Source organism: Lactuca serriola, chromosome 2, assembly GCF_051521515.1.
Source record: "Lactuca serriola cultivar US96UC23 chromosome 2, Lser_US96UC23_V15, whole genome shotgun sequence".
Taxonomy (NCBI): Eukaryota; Viridiplantae; Streptophyta; class Magnoliopsida; order Asterales; family Asteraceae; genus Lactuca; species Lactuca serriola.
The window spans coordinates 227,130,562-227,148,672 of NC_136409.1; the positions used below are offsets into that span (position 1 = coordinate 227,130,562).

Below are 18,111 nucleotides of genomic sequence, written 5' to 3' on the forward strand. Positions count from 1 at the left end.
AACCAATGATTCAGACCAACTTGACTTACCAATCTCTCCTCATGGACACTTCTACATCAAATTCGCACCATTGCATCCATCCGATGATCCACAAACTATTATCCGAGCTGAGCGTGAGATATTGAGAACCTTCTATTCCACAAATGCACGACCTCAAAAGGAAGTGTGGTCTCGGAAAAGAATTACCAAATTTGTTGGTTATGGTAAAAAGGTTCAAATCAAGTTTGATCTCGATTGTGTTATTTACAGATACTTTGTATCTCAGAAGAGAAACACACAAATGAATCAAGAATTGGAGCATTCAACACATCCATCAGCTTCCTGAAGGATTACATGATGGGTTTTAGCCATAAGAACTTTCCTATGTGCGCATGCAAAACCCTAATGCTTGGATCTAGGCTTTCTAATCAAACATGCTTTGAATCCAAGACTTCTAATGACTATTTAGGTGTAATAACAATATTGAAACATATCTAGAATCATACCTTTGAATTCCTTGTTGATCTTGTTGTCTTGGAGCTTCTAGAGTCACAATTGTCACTCCTCTAATGGCTTACACACACCAAATAGCAAGGAGGATGATTTGGGAGAGAGGAGAGGGGAGGAAATCGGCCAGGGTTTTCTTACTTTAGATAAAGTGCCGATTTCCTTATGCCATAGGGTCTATTTATACTTGTAGACTCCTTAAGGGTTACAACCTAAACCCTAATTGGATAATCTTCTCTTAAGGCTATCCAAATCCATTCCTTAGATAACTCTTTGGACGATTTGAAGCTATCCTTAGCTTCTAGAATCCGTCCAATGCATATCAATATGGATTTACAGTCTAAAGTTTAACTATCAAACAATTGACAGTTTATACCCTCTTATTTAATTAATCTCTTTAAGTCACCAAATTAATTCCAATTAATTTATGACTTATATTAATCAAATAACAATATATTATTCTTTATATTATTCTCATAATATACTAATAATATTTACTCTCTCTTAATAAATCATCCTATCAAGTTGCTATGGTGAAGGCAACCCAAAATGACCATGCACAACTGGGTCAATTACTTGCCTAATATAGTTGCAGCCTTAGACACTATTCCAACATTACATAGCTGAATTATGTCGATCCGATATGGAATTTGCTCATCTTTTCGAAAGAGAGAATTTGCTGGCGAAGATTAGCTTTGAGCTTCCTGAAGTACATCCTCTAGCCAAAGGCCCTATTGAAGAACCTGAACTTGGATTTGTCTATCTCAAGAAAAAGACAAATCGAAAAGAATTTTTTTGATTTCTTGACAAACATCTTGTTCCAACCAAGATTCTTCAAAAGTTCATCTCTAATGCTGCTAAAAGTGATTCTCCTGAACACATCAAGAAGAAATTCATTGAGCATCTTTAGTGGTAGATCGAGGTCTGAAGCTAGCTTTAAAAGGCTTATTGTTTGTCTTTGAAGAAGCTAAGTAAAAGGTGAAATATTGCTAAGGTCACTTAGAGGGAGATTGTTGGAACATGAAAAAGTGATCCTTATGCAGTTCGAGATGAAGCTGGCCGAGATCAAGATTGATTATGAAGTGAAGCAATTCTGAAGTGAAGACATGTTTGAGATTATCTTTGTTTAGAAGTATTTTGAGTCTGTAATGCATTAATTGTATCAAGTACTATTTTGTATTATTCTTAATGTCTTTTAGTATAGTAAAAGAGACAAGATCAACAACAATGATTGTGTTAGTATGTTGATCTCCAGTCGTCTCTCAGTCTATGCGCACTTTATCTGATTTGTCTTTTAGTAACTCCTTGAATATTTAAGGAGTTGTCATCCTTTGTATCAAGATAGAGAAGTGTGCGCCTTTTTCACTCCATCAAATCAAGAATCATCCTATCAATCATTCTCTAACATTCTTCTGGTTCTTAACTTGCTTTACATTGCTCATACTTACTATTGTTCCATATTGAGCACTTTGTTGAATATATGTATTATGAGACAAGTTTGGTTCACCGGGCTTGACTGAATCTTCATTACAAGCAATCATTGATTTTAAGTTAATTCAAGATATGAGTTCTCAAACCTTGTCCACGCGAATCCTTGCATTCACAGATGCTAATTGATGGAGTGTCTATTTTAGGGGAGTCGATGGTTCAGAGTGGTCGATTTTTGTAAGGCGGTGATGAGAGCTTGGGAGAGGATGCCAATCAACAATGGGCAAGACATCGATGGAAAAACAAATGTTGTTTTTTTTCTTGTTAGTTCAGACTCCTTTTTATACTGAATGGTTAAAAACTTCCAACCCCACCATCTTACTCTATCAGACATGATTGTTTTCCATATTAAACAATCTAAATGTCTTTCAATAAGACTTTATAGATTATAATTATTTTTTATATCAAACAATTTAAATGGTTTAGAACCTGTTCACTTAACTGAACGGTTAAGAGGCTTACATTGAGTCCCAAACTTTTTTTTAGAACGGATGGAAACATATCATATTGGCCTATTGGGTTGATCCATGAATAATTTTTATCTTATTTATTAAAATTTTATAAATAAATAATTAGTTAATTGTACAAGACTTATAAATAATAATTTAATTGATTTTTATCTGACCATTAATGAGACTACCAATTTGAATACATTTAGAACAACTTTTATACGTCTTTTTACAAACATTTTAGTTCTAATTTTAACACAGTATAAAAATAACATAGAACAAACATTAATATTCATAGATAAGTCAAAATTACAGAAAGGGTTAAAAAAAACCACTACGACAAGGAAATTATGCCTAACGAAGTTGGTAAAGGACAAAAAAAGGCACCGCAGGAACAAGAAGAAGATATCATATCACTTGCAAATTTATTTAGCTTTTTCCTTTCTTTTATATTTTTCTTCCCTTTCCTTTCCCCCCAATTTTCTCTCTCTAATCTGCGTGTGTGTGCGCACCAGGCTCGGCCAAGATCGGATAATTTTTCGCCCAATACTTCACATCTTCGTCTTGGATCAAGACAGGTTCGGTATTTCTTTTTATTGACCTGATTTCCTCATCATTTCATATCGTGGTATCTAGATGCAATCAGCTTATCAATATACGCATACCTGTTTTCTGGTTACCTGTTTCTTCTTCTCTACTTGCAGGATTTTTGTATGTATGTAAGGACTTGGTTTTATGATTTTAATTTCTTCTTTTTGGTGGTTTTTGTTTGATATTTTATTATAACTAGAAGGAATTCTAGGGTTTCACGGTTACTGTTTGACTTTTCTTATCGGATCCACAATCACATTTCTACTGGATGTTATGTTGTTCGACTGCTTTCCAAACATTTTATTCTCAGTCCCCGATTAAATTTTGAATTCCATTCAATTAGTTCGACCACTTGGAAATTGATCCAAAGAGGGTAGCAAGTGCTGAACTTCGCTTCCATTTTTCTTTCTGATCGAAAAGGGGGAGGTGTTTCCTTGAATATCTGTCTATCAATTTACAAAGAAGAAAATGAATTGCTCAATTTATATTAATCACAAGTATCATCACTGAATCTCTCCACATTGGATTTGATTAGATTTGGTATAGCATCTAGTAATGTGATAAGAGCATCAGAAGATAAAATCGGTTAGAAAATCATATTGTCTGCTAAAACTTAAAACTTAAAAGTATGCTATGGTTCCTTCTTGATGTATGAGTTTCCTATTCTTTAATATTCTGATGCAGGTGACTTACATTGAGATCAGACCTTGGGGAGGTGTACAAACTAAGTTATAGTTTGTGGGCTTCTCCATAATCCTGCATAGTGAGCAGTTGAGTGGGCAAGGGAGATCATGTATATTTTTATCTCATGAAATCCTGGAACTTTTGTTGCCCTGATGAAATTTACATTGTATCCTATGGGTGTGGGGTATTTATCAATATCAGCAGTGTGTACAGTGTTGAGCTTTATAGGTCTCCAATATTGGACAGAAGTTTCTTATGTGAAACTAAAGTCAGATGGTTTGATGGGTGAAAACCTTCTCCACCCTGGTGTTGCCAACCGTGTATTGGAACTGTTGTTGAGTTCTTATACCACAGTTGCATTGGTGGTCAATTTTGTCCTCAACATTTTTATACTCATCATCCTCTCTCTTAAGGTATTCAACTTTTTTCTAAATCTTTACACTGTATTCTTGATACTTTTTTGATGATATATTTGTTCATGCAGACAATATTTTTTGATGAGCTGCATGCAACTGAATCTCGGAAAATGGTGGAGAGACTAGTTAATTATGTTATCTACAAGGGAACATTTCTTCCATTGGTGGTACCACCAACATTAGTTAGAGCAGGATTGTGGTCAACATGGTTGACTGTATTATGCTCTTTGAAGGTACTATTACTATTACCTCACATGGTTTTGGAGTAAAGATTTGGAGATTTTTTTTTTTTAAGCTTTTTCATTTTGTGCAGATGTTTCAAGCTCTAGCTCGGGATCGGCTTGAACGGTTGAATGCATCTCCTTCTGCCACTCCATGGACTTACTTTCGTGTATATTGTGTTTTATTGCTGGTTGTCATTGTTGATGCAGTCTGGTATTTGCTCTACAGTTCTACTATTTCATAAATCTCAAGGTCTTTTCCTTATTAATGCTTACTTCTCCCTCTCCCTCTCTCCTATATTATTTGCAGGATAAGGACATGTCTACTGATCTACCAAACAATACCATCATCTATGTTTTTGTTATTATTCTTTGAGCCTCTTAGTATTGCTTTCGAAACACTACAGGTACACACACACACATGCTGACCTATGTATTTATATACTTTTAGGTTTTGATAATGTTTTTGGTTTTAGGCGATTTTGGTTCATGGGTTTCAACTGGTTGATATATGGGTTCACCACTCGGCAGGCAACACCACAAATTCCAAAATATCAAAGCTTTTAGATATGTCCGCAGCAGGCAAGAGCAAGAGTCTCTGATGTTTATCATTCTGTTGTGCTGATTCACATTGACTTGTTAACTAAATCATGGGAATGGATGTTTGCAGGTTCACTGTGGGAGTGGAAGAGTGTTATATTAAGGAATGTAGGGTTTTCCCTAGATATTATGACTTTGTTAATGGCTCTGGGTCATTATGTACAAATATGGCGCCTTCATGGCATGACATTCCATCTTGTTGATGCAATGCTTTTCTTAAATATACGTGTAAGTTTTTTTTTTTATACAAATGAAAAAATAGCATGATGCTACTTTTCCTTACAAGAATCTATTTTCAATTATCATATATGCACTATGCAGGCATTGGTAAGTGCAGTTGCAAAGCGTACAAGAGGTTTTATTAAGTTAAGAATCGCTTTGGGAACCCTTCATGGGGCTCTCCCTGATGCAACATCTGAAGAGATACAAGCTTATGATGATGAATGTGCCATTTGCCGGGTAATTAAATTTTTTTTTTAAAAATATATATATTTTGTAAGTTTTCGTATGTATAAAATTATATATTCTCAGGAACCAATGGCCAAGGCTAAGAAGCTCTCCTGTAACCATCTTTTCCATCTTTCCTGCCTTAGATCTTGGTACAATTCCATATCATATTTTTTATTTTTATTTCCGTTAAAGTCTATATATGATTGGTGATGTGGCATGTGTGACGGACGACAGGTTGGACCAAGGGCTAAGCGACAACTATTCATGCCCCACGTGTCGAAAACCCCTGTTTGTGGGGCGTGGCACATCTGAAGGAGGAAACAATAACAGTAACAGTAACAGTAACAACAGTGTAGGTGTAGGGAATAATTCTGTGGATGTTTCAGGAGATGAACAGCTTGCACGTCAGTTAAGCCGTCAGCAAAGTGTTCCTGGTCCCACACTAGTTCCAAATCAAATTCAGACCCCTTTAGATCATCATGATGATTGGAGGTGGGTGCTTTATCTCTCTTTTTCTTTTTCATCTACAGTTTTGGAAGAATAACCTTTTTGCTTTTTTTTTTTTTGGTGGGGAATAGGAGGTTAGAGGCGGATTCAGGTTGGTTGGGGTTTGATGGGGGGGGAGCAGGTCCATCGAGATCGGTGGGTTTAGGAAGAGTCCAGATGATGATGAGACACCTGGCAGCTGTTGGTGAAACGTATGCCCAAACTGCCCTTGAAGATGCTGCTTGGAACCTGTGGCCTGTAAATCCCTCTCAGGCCAGCACATCTACTTCTTCTTCAAACAATCCAAATCCTTCCACAAGTACTGTAAGACACCGAGGAGGACACACTACTGGGGCTGGGGGTGGGTCCCTCATCAGAACCTCACCACCTCCACCTGTCCCGGATGTTGACCTGTCAAACATAATCGCCATGGCTGAAACCGTTCGTGAAGTCCTTCCCCATGTCCCCGATGAATTAATATTACGGGTACCTATCCTCTCTCTCTCAATTCCTTTTTATTTATTTATTTATTTGAATTTTCACATGGACATGAACATGAACACGAGCTGTGTACAACATATGTTATATGAATTTATTGTTTTAAATTTGTGCAGGATTTGCAGCGAACAAATTCGGTGTCTGTTACTGTGAATAATCTTCTTCAAATGTGAATCCTTTTATTTTATTTTATTTAATTTTATGAAAGAAGACATATATATATTGTGTACCAATAATATGATAAAAAGAAAGGCAAGGGTGGTGGTCTGGTCAGTTGTCATTGGTCATTGGAGGGAGGTTGTGTGCTGACGTCACCCCACCCAACCACACACAGTGTCCTGTAAGATTTGAGAGCTATAGTTTTTTTGTATATAGGAAAAAATAAGTTAGACAAAAATGTTGATTAAACTATAGCCCCCCCCTCCCTCCACCTGATTGAGCTTTTAGGGAAAAACGAAAAAGAAATTTGTTGTATGTATTATTGATTGGGATTATGTATGTGACTAATTAACTGGTTTGCGTTCCTTGTTTTGAAGTAATAATTAATTTAATGAAAGGGTTGTATTACGTGGGACAGGGATAGGGACAGTGTAGGTGGTCAAGTGAGATCCCGTTGCTTTTTATTGGGGTCTAGTGTTTATATTTTGGGATTTGATAACAAGTAGGAAAATGGAGTGAAGGGAAAGGACAGGAGATTTAAAAGCAAGGGAAAGTTGTTTATTTGTGGATATTGATATTGATGAGTATATATATACACACATGGGTGAAATCGATATGCGGGTCATTGTCACAGTGTTAAGAACAGTGTCCAGTCCAAAATATTATTTTGGAATGTTGTTGGTGTTGGAACTTGGAAGGAAGAGGTGTTGTCCCACGTAACGTAATTCCAGGCTCTGATTGATTGATTTAGCTCTTCTACCGTATGGAACCGGGTACGGGTACGGTACCATATCACCTGGCCTCCACTACCCGACAAAACATCACCACTTAAACAAGGGTCTCTGTCTACTCCTTTTCTTTTAATGTATTTCTGAATAGGAGATTATATACACTTAATTTATATTTTGTATTCGATTTACTATTTAACTTTTTGAAATTGTTTAAAATCGTTTGAAAGGGATAAACACATTCCTAAAATTGAATTCGCTTTTTCAAAATCGTTTGAGGGTTTCCAGAAATCTGAAATCGTTCTTCAACCTAGAACAAGAACGATTTTTGAATTGTGTTTACATCATATTTCAAGTTTAAGTTTGACAAACTCTAGGATTGTTTTGCATCAGGTTTTGAATATGAAAATCCTAAACCCACGGAGAGCAGACAAAGAACATGGAAACTGAAATCAACTCTAAAATATGATGCAAAATGGCTCGAATTTTAACCTACAAATGGGCTCTAAAATTGGATTTTGAGTTCGAGTTTGAACCTGCAAATCTCTCTAAAATCATATTTTAAATTTGAGCTTGAACCTACAAATCAACACCTAAAATTTAGGGTTTGTTGAAAGCCCTTGAGTGCTTGTTCTTGACATCTTTGTTCTGAATAACTGAAACCACACTCCATTCATCGATTCATTTGTAGATTTGTGTGTAGCCTGTTAAAATGACGAACATGGATTGGTTTTAGTCGTGCATGTATTTACTTTCACAACCCCCAACTTTTAAACTAAATTACAAGTTGTGTGTATGATGATGGATCGATTTCCAAGTTGGGTCAAAAGATGAAGGTGTGGCTCGTCGGAAAATTCAAAGTTGGCCGGAGAAGATAACTGGAAAATTCAAAGATGACTGAAAAACTCATGTTTGGCTGAAAAAGGATGTCAGAAACCGACAAAAAACCACTATTACCAATCATATTATTATTTTTCGGACAAATTTTAATAACTTCAAAGGTATATCGAACACAAAATAAATTTAATGACTAAACATGTACAAAACATAAAATTGGTTACAATTACAAGTAGAGCTGAAAATGGATTGATCTGGGTTGGCTTCGGGTTCAACCAATTTATTAAATGAGTTGAATATTTCAATCCAACACAACCTATTTATTTAAATGAATTAAAATATTTCCAACCTAACCTAACCTTTCAGATAAATGGGTTGTCATCGGGTTGATCTGTTAACGTAGTTTTCAATCTAACCTATTAAACAAATAGATTAAACCTGGGTTAACCCTTATAAAATTAAAAAAAAAGTAAATAAATTAACTAAAGATTACACCACTTAATTTAGGTGTTGTTTGTTTTTTCGAAACAAAAATTCATGAAGTTTGTGGACCATCTCTGCAACCCTCTGCAACAGAAGATGTGGACCAAACGACTGCAGACTATAATTAGAAACATGTTTGTTTTTTAACATCTGCAGACTGTTGTAGTAAACTGTATTTAAATAACTAATTTTATAAACTGAAAATAGTCATCAATACCGAAATTTTAATAATTATAGTCTTAAAACATTGAATGAATACTAAAAAAACATGTAAAAAAACAAAAATATAAAGTTTCTAAAAAAAATCTAAAAATAATAAAAAAACTAATTTTAAAAAACATAAAAAATGAAAATAATAAAAAAATAAGAAAATATTGCAAACGATGTCTACAAAATTCGTAAAAAAATTACACATGTTAAAAAAGATACAACCGAAATTGAAAATATTATTAACAAAAACGGTAAAAAAATTAAAAAAAAATCAAAGTTTTTTTTTTAAAAGGTAAAAAAATCAAATTGTTGAAAAATAAAGTTTAAAAAATGAAAATAAATAAAATATATATAAAAAAGAAAATAAAAAATGTATATATATTTACCAAAAAACCCGAAAATATACAAAAAACGAAAAATAATGTTAAAATAACCATGTGGTGTAATTTTTTGCAAACCTCAGGGACCAAATTTAAACTTTTTAGAACTGATTTTGCAAATAAATTAACCAAGTTAACCATGAAACTCGTTAAGTGGGTTAGAACAATAATTGTACGAGAAAGTTGTGGTCATAGTAATAATAAAAAAAAAATATTAGGGCTTTTTCTAATTACGCGTTAAAAATTTAGGGCTTTTATAATATTAGTCTTTTCAAATAACCAACTAGTTTGGATTGCATTCCGGTTCGGTTTAGTTCCGATTCCGAACACTTTCTTAGATAGTACATTTCTTAGTAGAATTGGTTGGAACCGATAGCGGTATTCAATCTGGTTTTCGGTTTTTAGTTTATGGTTTATTCGATTTTCGGTTCTAATTTGATTCGATCCGGTTTCAAATCGGTTTACATGCCTATTATGATTTTATTACGAAACAAAGATTGAAAGTTTATATAGAATTTTAAAATACCTATAAATGTTAGTTGGTTAACATGTGGTCAAAGTGGGAGTTATAAAATTGAGTCCTTGAATTGCGAGAGTAATATTTAAGTTTGTGTTTTCATCTTCTCGTTGGGTTTCGTTGCTCGTGAATGGTGATGGTAAAACCGGCAACAAAACACGGAGCCACCGTAATTTCTTGAAACAACTCTTTCACTGTGTCACCTAAATTAATAATATTTACTTACTTTATTTTTAAAAAAGGACAAGAGAAATATGCATTTGTTAAGATACAGTAATTTAAATCACCTTATGTTGGCTGTTATACAACGTTATTTTTGGTCCACATAATAGAAAGATCAATAGTATATTGCTAAAGATGTTTAATTTTGTTTTTTTGGTGGTCACAACTTCAACCTAACCCAAAAATGTATACACATCATAAGAATAATATTATACAAAGGGATAATGTACTAAAACATAATAGGTCCAACGGGCCTTACATATATTGGTTTAAATGGTTCGTTCTGATTATTATTATTATTATTATTATTTTGCCTTTGAGGGTACGGACTTTTGTTTTTAGGTTTTAAAATGTCATTATGAAAAGTTTAAGGGGAGCACCCGGTGGCCGTCATCCTAATCACCAGTTTGCATATGTCACCTAGTTGCCAACCAATCCACCTCATTTGACAGAGCTTACGACCAAATTAAAAAAATCTCCTGCTCCCAACTTGTTCATGAGCAATGATAGAGAAAAAAACAAGGGTTTGCTTTAATTATTTTCCCTCAAAATCGAAAGCTTAACCATAAAATCATTGTGGTTGGATTTGAGTGGAGGTTATTAAATTGCATGGGGATACGAAGGATTTTTAGAGATAAATTGCAACTAAGTTCATTATCAACCGTATCTGTTCGTAAATCCAATGCTTTTTCCCAGTGTTCAATTCCTCCACGTTCGGCGACACCGGTGTTGACAACATCACACCTTCACCTTCACCATTCATAATCATTGTGCCCTAAAGTGTCATAGAATTAGTTTGATTGGATTGAGCATGAGCTTTTGCAGACAATGCAACTGAAACTGCACAAGGTACAAAACGAAAACCTTCGAGAATAGTTGTGATTGCACCAGTGACTCACCCACACTGGCTCCATGAACTAACCCCGTTTCCATCATTTGCCCTTTGATTGCGCCAGTGATTATCCCGATTAGTGCTCCACCCTCATCGCATACTTAATTTTGTTAGGGAAATTTCTTATTCGGATCGTGAAATTGGATTGAGGAAGAATGAAGAATAGATAATGAAGAATGAAGAATGAAGAATGAAGAAACGAACCTAAAGTGAAGGTGCAAGTGAGAAACTCTAAGAAGATTCTATTGATGAGATTTAGAAGAGTCTCGATTTGGAAATCAGACATGGTGTTCATCGACAGAAGTAATATGCCGAAGGAAATGAGGGGGTCGGTGGAGGTCGGAATAACGTAGATGAATGGGAGTGGATTGGCATTGAAAAGGAGAAGGGAATGCATTTAGGGTGGAAGAGCTATAGAAAATAGAGGAAGTATTTCCAAGGGTTCGGGTGTTCTTGATATTGAAATTTTTTCTTGCATTTGTAAGTCAATTTCGCGTTAACTTTGTTTGGGTGTTTATGATTTTGTGCCTTGCTTTTCTCTCTGATGAAGAACACAAAGGAACCAAAGGTTTGGGTATTCTTGATTTTGATTATCCGAAGTTCGATGAGTCGACTCACCACCGAGTCATTGTTGACTCATCTGCTTAGCTGGCAGTTGACAAGACAATGTAACCTTAAAAAATGGATAAAGATACGAAATTAACCGGTAAAACACAAGTTCGTACCCATTAAAGGCAAAAAAAATCATGAGGCACCATTTAAACCAATATATGAAACATTGTTGGGTTACGATGACAATAACCCCAAATCATAAGGTATCTCTATATACTAACATCACCTTGTAGTTCTATTGGGATGTATAGCACGGATGTTTAAACTGGACTGAAGCTCATGAAAGAGAGATGACGGAAGCTCTTTAGTGAAGATATCGACATATTGATAGCTAGAAAGAACATGGAGAACCTATTACAAAGCAACCAGATCACGAACAAAGTGAATGTCTATCTCAATTTGTTTTGGGAGTTAATAGTGCCCTAGATACATGTACATGTCACTTATATTGTCACAATAAACGATAATGACTTTGGTTGGTGAAGAATGAAGGTCTATAAGAACATTACGAAGCCAAGAGGTCTCCACAACAACCTTGACACTGAACGAACGATGACTGCCCATTTCTTAAAAGATCAATATAGAAGATTAATTCCTAGAAAAACATAATAACTTGATATGGATCATCTATGATTGGGCATCCGCTTCAATCGACATCCAATTTGGAAATAACTCTCATGGTGGTGGAGGTATAATTTTGAAGGTCACCGTTAATAAATCACGGGCCATAACAGAGAGAATTGGAAGTTGTGCTATCTTTTCTATTCACCAAGCCAGAAGATCCATAATTTAAAATTGTGGTGCACTCATGAATTTTGGGAAGTTTGACCCTATATAAATTTCAAGTTCACTAATAAGGGTTAATATGCGTGCTCTTTTGTTTGGTTCCTCTAGAAGATAGTTATAAATGTCGATAAGAAAATTCGGTCGACCTCCACTACTACCCGATGTGTCACTAGTACCATCAGTTACACCACCAAAAGTGTTTGGCATTCGCCATAATTATAGCATAAATGTCAGACGAACTATTAAAAGTACAAGTGAAAGAGTTGATTTGGTTAAGAATGTAGTGAAGGTATGTTTTGTGCAAAGAAAAGATGTGGAAATTTTATTGAGTAAAGTCTCTAAACTTGTAACATTGATACAACGGTTTAAAAATTTTCAAATATTACCGTTTTTAACTGGCATAAAAAGAACCGTTTTTTAATAGCTAACCATATATTAAAAAAAGGAAAAAATATTAAGGAGATAGACTGAACCAAAATACACATAGTATGGGGTTTTGTAACCAATTAATCCAAGAAAATGAACACTTCCTATTCCTATTAGAAAACCAAAGAAATGAAAATTCTCTAATGGAATCAACAATTTCACTTTGTCTTATTTTTCCATAAGCAACAACCTTATCGTTTCTGAACCTCCATAAATACCAAATACTAGTACATACAGTTACATCAAACACATTCTTCTTTGTGAAACAACTCATGCACCGAATCAAAACGATCTAATTAATTAGGGATGTCAAAAACTCCCGTGGGGGCCTGTCCTGTGTGAGGGTATTTATTAAAAAAAATTGGAGGCAGAGATGAGGGCGGGGTTGGACAATCTCGTCCCGAAACTCTCATGGGGAGCCCGTTAATAAATTATTCATATATTTACATATATTAATTATATAAATATAATAAACAATAACATGATTTTGAGCTTCTAAAATTCAACAAAAAAAATGTTTTTAAGTTGTTAATATAATGTTTTTAAGATGTCATAACTTTTTATTTTTAACATGTAAAATTCTGCTATAAATAATTATTTGTTACTTAAAACATAGTTTCTTTTAGCCAAACAACAACTTCTCTTAGCCTAAAAAATGGCAGCCCAAAATCAATCGGGGGTGGGGGCGGGGGTAAAAAGGGGGATTCGGGGGGTGGGGGTGGGGATATGAAGGATGAATATTTCGGGAGCAGGGGCGGGGGCAGGGGCGGGGGATGGACTTTCGGTCCCGTTTTCCCCCGTTAACATCCCTATAATTAATCTCAAACCATTTAAATATCAATTTCTAAGTTTTAGCTGTCAATTAACATTTCACAAACAAATGATGAAGTTGTTCCACCTCTAACACAAAAATAGGGATAAAAATCTGATCCACTAGATTAGATCTAATAGGAATCCTATCCAACAACACTTTCCAGATCATGATATTAACTTTTCAAGGCAATAAAGTATTTCACTAGTTTCTCGATATGAAGTAGGAGAATCACCTCATCAATCCATCTTTTAGTATCACTGACTGTAAATGAACCATCATCCCCAACATCTGACCACTTATCTTTTTGTATATATAAATCCATATCATCCAAACAAGCCAACAGACCTGTGAGTTGCTTGATCTTTTCACATCCTCGGATTTGATGTCTCCAACTCTAACACCATACAACATTTCTTTTCCTATTAGCCACCAGATAATCTTTAACGCCTTGTTCCCGATTTTTTTGTAAATTCATTAAAAGAAAGGAAAGGGAAATTTTGACAGAAAGGAAGGAGGTGAAGTAAAATTTTTATTATTTTGTGTTCCCGAGTTCGAAGGAAATGAAAGAAAAATTTTAAGATTTTGTGTTCCCGAGTTAGGAGGAAAAAAAAAACTTAAAATTTTCCTTCCCTCACTTTCTTCCCAAATCCGCCCAATTTGGAAGGAAAATATGGCTCCAAAATTTTTTCCCTCCCTTCACTTTTCCTTCCATTAATGAAACTCGGAAACATGATTTTCTTTCGACACCCCTCACTTTCCTTGTGTATCCTCCCATTTCTCTCCTTAAGCAGATCTTGTGTTCAAGGCGTACGACTCTCTAAACCAAATAGCCTTGGAAACCGAGAAGATAATTATTGTTCACCCACTAAGATATGAAGCCAAAAGTTAGTATCCATTCCATTACTATATCTTCTTTTTAAAAATGAGTCCATCTCCACACCCTAATTATGAAACTGATAATTAGAATACACAACCCGAGCCCACAGACTTGAACTCGTAACTATGTTCTAGATTTAGTCAAGGTCACCAGTAACTCCATCCAACTCTTTCATAACTTTAACCCAAAACAAATTTTCATTATTCAAGAACCTCCATCTCCATTTCAGGAGAAGATAAAAAACGAAAGCCACCAAACTTTCAATATCAAGACCTCCACGAATTTTAGCAGATGAAATCTCCTTTTCCCAACTGAACTTCAGAAAAAATATATGAGTAGACTTAGCATCTTCAATGACAACATGAATCTCTTCCATAACAAGCAAGAAAAGGAACGAAGATAAAGGGTATACACGTCGAAGGCCCCTATGTAATGTAACTGGAACTCTTCTGTAGGAATCCCGTTTATAGGAATAGAAGCCCTAGCCAAAATCAGACAAGCTCTAATCCAAGATCACCATTTCCCACCAAAATTCATAAATTGCATCATACTATCAATACAATCTAAACTTACCGAATCATAAAGTCTTTTCAAAATCAATATTCAATAACATCAATTTTTTTTTTTTTTTTTTTGTTTCTTCTTATACCACTCCGTTACTTCTTTTACCATGAGCGGCCTATCTAGAATATGTCATCCTTTCACAAAGGCAGACTGCTTGCAACTAACAACACAATCAATCAGAATAGCAAGACGCATAGCTAACACTTTGTCAATGATCTTCTATTGAATGTCGATGAGACTAATAGGATGGAAATCCTTGACAACAATCAGATTATTAATCTTTGGAATCAATGATCTTATAAACATAACTAGTTTAAGATCCAGTTTTTTTAGAATTCGGTTTAAGATCCTGGGTTAAATCCGATTTGCAATCTAAAATGTCGAACCGGTTTGGATCCGCTCTACTGGATTATTCAGTCCAGTTTGGTCAATAGCCGGTTTTCGGATCGGATCAAATCGGTTTCAAATCAGGGATCCGGTTTGGTTGTGCATCCCTCATCGACCCCTCATCTTTGCATTTAAACCACATACAAATTCCTATAACCCTACTCATTTATCTCCATTGGTGATTTATAAGATAAGCCTGAATTTCAATTTCACTTGAACCACACATATAGTTGTCCCACTGGCCTTACAAATGGCTAAAAAATTTCTAAAGATTATAAAGTTAAATCTCACAAGCGTGCAAAACATTGTTAATGGCATGTGTGGGTCCATGATAGCAAATTAATATAATGAGTTGTATTACTGTCTTACAAAACCCCCATGTTTTAAATGCAAAAATAGTAGCGCAGTTTCAGTGATATGTTAATCAAAGCGTTCTACCATCATTTATTCCTATTATAACATTGTGTTATAAAATATCTACCTTATAATGCAAATGCAAACTAAATTAACTGCTATATTTGGTCGATATTGGCATAATATCGTAATAAGAGGAAACTGAAAGTACATTGCATTAATAAGAAAATTGAAATAAAAATACATGTAATAAAATGAAAACAAGATAATATAAGTATATAGATAGATAAGTACACATTGTTCTTTTGCATTTGATCCTTAAAACATCAGCAAAGTATATATTACGATCAGTTATCGTTTGGTTACAATCAATAACTATATCACGTTATATTGTTGATTAATCATATATATATATATATATATATATATATATATATATATATATATATATGTCATTAATTTCTTAAGAAATATGATTAATTTATTAATTAGATAGTAGTATAAGTTAATATAGCATGAAGCATGAGCAGAGAATGATAGAGTGAGTATCGATGGCCAAAATGTTGAAAGTGAAGGATGAGGGGGAAATGGGGGACAAGGAGGGCACAAACCTTTCTTGAACGTATGAATATTTGGTATCGGAGTTCACAAGTCTTGTCAAAACCCTTCATTTGCATGTGTGTGTCTTTTCAACCCAATTTTTTAATTTTTAAACATGACAAGAACCCCTTACTATTTCATAAAATAATGGAAATTTACCTTTTTATTCGTGGAGTCATTCAAAAGTTTTTGTATTAGAAACTTAAACGGTTTTTTTTTTTTATTATTATTTAATAGACTTACCGACTTAAGTATTTTACATGTAGATTTATTTTTGAGTTGACCCGAATATAAGGATGTAATGTGTTAAGCCAAAAAATATGGCTCAATATATTAGCATACTAACATTTTATTTATTTATTTATTTTTTCTAAATTTCTCTCAACCCTTTCATATTAAAATTGATAAATATTATAAAATCTTGAATGTCGGGTAAACTGTTCATCTAAATTTATTCAAACCGGTTTATTCACTTTAGAAAAAAACTTTGTATACACTCATACATTATGATAATGACTTAAAAAGGTAATGTATTTTTCGATTTTTATATAAATCGTCACTAAGTATTTTTTGTCTACATTTACCTCTTCAATTTCTTAAACTGTACACATTCAGTCCTTATGACCGGCTACTCCGGGTTAGCCGGTAAAAACGACTTAAAAAGGTAATATATTTTTATCACTTTGTACGCATTTAGTCCTTAATATTTTTGTACATATTTATTCTTAATATTTTTTTTTGTTGCAAAATAAGTCATTTTTGTTTTTTGTACTAATTCAGTACTTATGAATGATTTATTTAGGTTTTCTCACGACATCTTACGTGAGACAATCATTAATGAGGTGTTTTGGGGCTTTTGATGTTTATGTCCATCGTGATCTCGACTACTTGGTTGCTTAGATCATGTGTTCTGAACGTCATAACTTCTTCATACAATCTCATATTTTAACGATCTTTATATCTATGCGTTCGTATTTTAGCCTATTACAACTTCGTTTAGATTACTCTCGTTAAAAAGTAATATATTTTTAATTACGATTTTTAAATCCAAAAGGTTTTTATGAATGCATGTATGGATGTTTTTTTTTATAAAATCGTAAGTAAAAATATATTACATTTTAACGGGAGTAATCTTAATGAAAGTTGTAGTAGATTCAAAAACCGAACATGTGGATATAAAGATCATTAAAATATGATATTGTATGAAGAAGTTACGACGTTTAGAACAGAAGATCTAATCCAAACCACAAGATCTACGCATCCAAACAGTCGAGATTGCGATGGACATAAGCATCAATAGCCCCAAACACGTCATCAATGATTGTCCTACATAAGATGTCGTGAAAAAAACCTAAAGTAATCATTCATAAATACTGAATGAGTACAAAAACAAAAATGACTTATTTTGAAACAAAAAAATATTAAGGACGAAATGTGAACAAAAAATATTAAGGACTAAATATGTACAAAATGTGAAATATATTACCCTATTAAGTTATTTTTCTCGGCTAACCTGGAGTAACCGGTTATTATGACTAAATATGTACAGTTTAACAAATTGAAGGGTTAAATGCGGACGAAAAAAAAAATCAGTAACCAGATATATACATAATCGAAAAATATATTACATTTTTAAGTCATTATCCCCATACATTATTACCCATTAAGTCATTTACCTAAAACACGTGAATAATTAGAATCACCAATTTTTCAGAAAACGAAAATGGTAGATTATGGAGTTTGGGCCCGACAACTTGGGCAAACCATCGTTTTCCATACATTGGCCCGTGGGTCACAGAGCCCTTTTATGGTGCGTTGGTTGTGAGCTCTCTCCTGTTTGAAATTGGAACTTTTTTGCCCATATTTGTCGTTGTTTTATACTTTCTTTGATTTA

At 34.1% G+C, this 18,111-nt stretch overlaps 1 protein-coding gene across 2 annotated transcripts; it reads left to right on the forward strand.

Moving 5' to 3' along the window:
- Nucleotides 1-2,845: 2,845 nt before the first annotated feature.
- LOC145088756 (E3 ubiquitin protein ligase RIN2-like) lies at nucleotides 2,846-6,925 on the forward strand. 2 transcript variants are annotated; one of them, XM_079027160.1, is made up of 13 exons: nucleotides 2,852-3,001; nucleotides 3,550-3,599; nucleotides 3,699-4,111; nucleotides 4,183-4,347; nucleotides 4,428-4,549; nucleotides 4,646-4,742; nucleotides 4,812-4,917; nucleotides 5,006-5,163; nucleotides 5,257-5,394; nucleotides 5,467-5,534; nucleotides 5,620-5,877; nucleotides 5,964-6,357; nucleotides 6,486-6,925. In XM_079027160.1, the coding sequence occupies exons 3-13, from the start codon at nucleotides 3,851-3,853 to the stop codon at nucleotides 6,540-6,542; spliced, it is 1,824 nt and encodes a 607-aa protein (XP_078883286.1). In that variant the 5' UTR covers nucleotides 2,852-3,001; nucleotides 3,550-3,599; nucleotides 3,699-3,850; the 3' UTR covers nucleotides 6,543-6,925. The 2 variants fall into 2 exon arrangements, with proteins under 2 accessions (XP_078883285.1, XP_078883286.1); XM_079027159.1 differs by lacking the exon at nucleotides 3,550-3,599 and having other exon boundaries at nucleotides 2,846-3,001.
- Nucleotides 6,926-18,111: the final 11,186 nt, after the last annotated feature.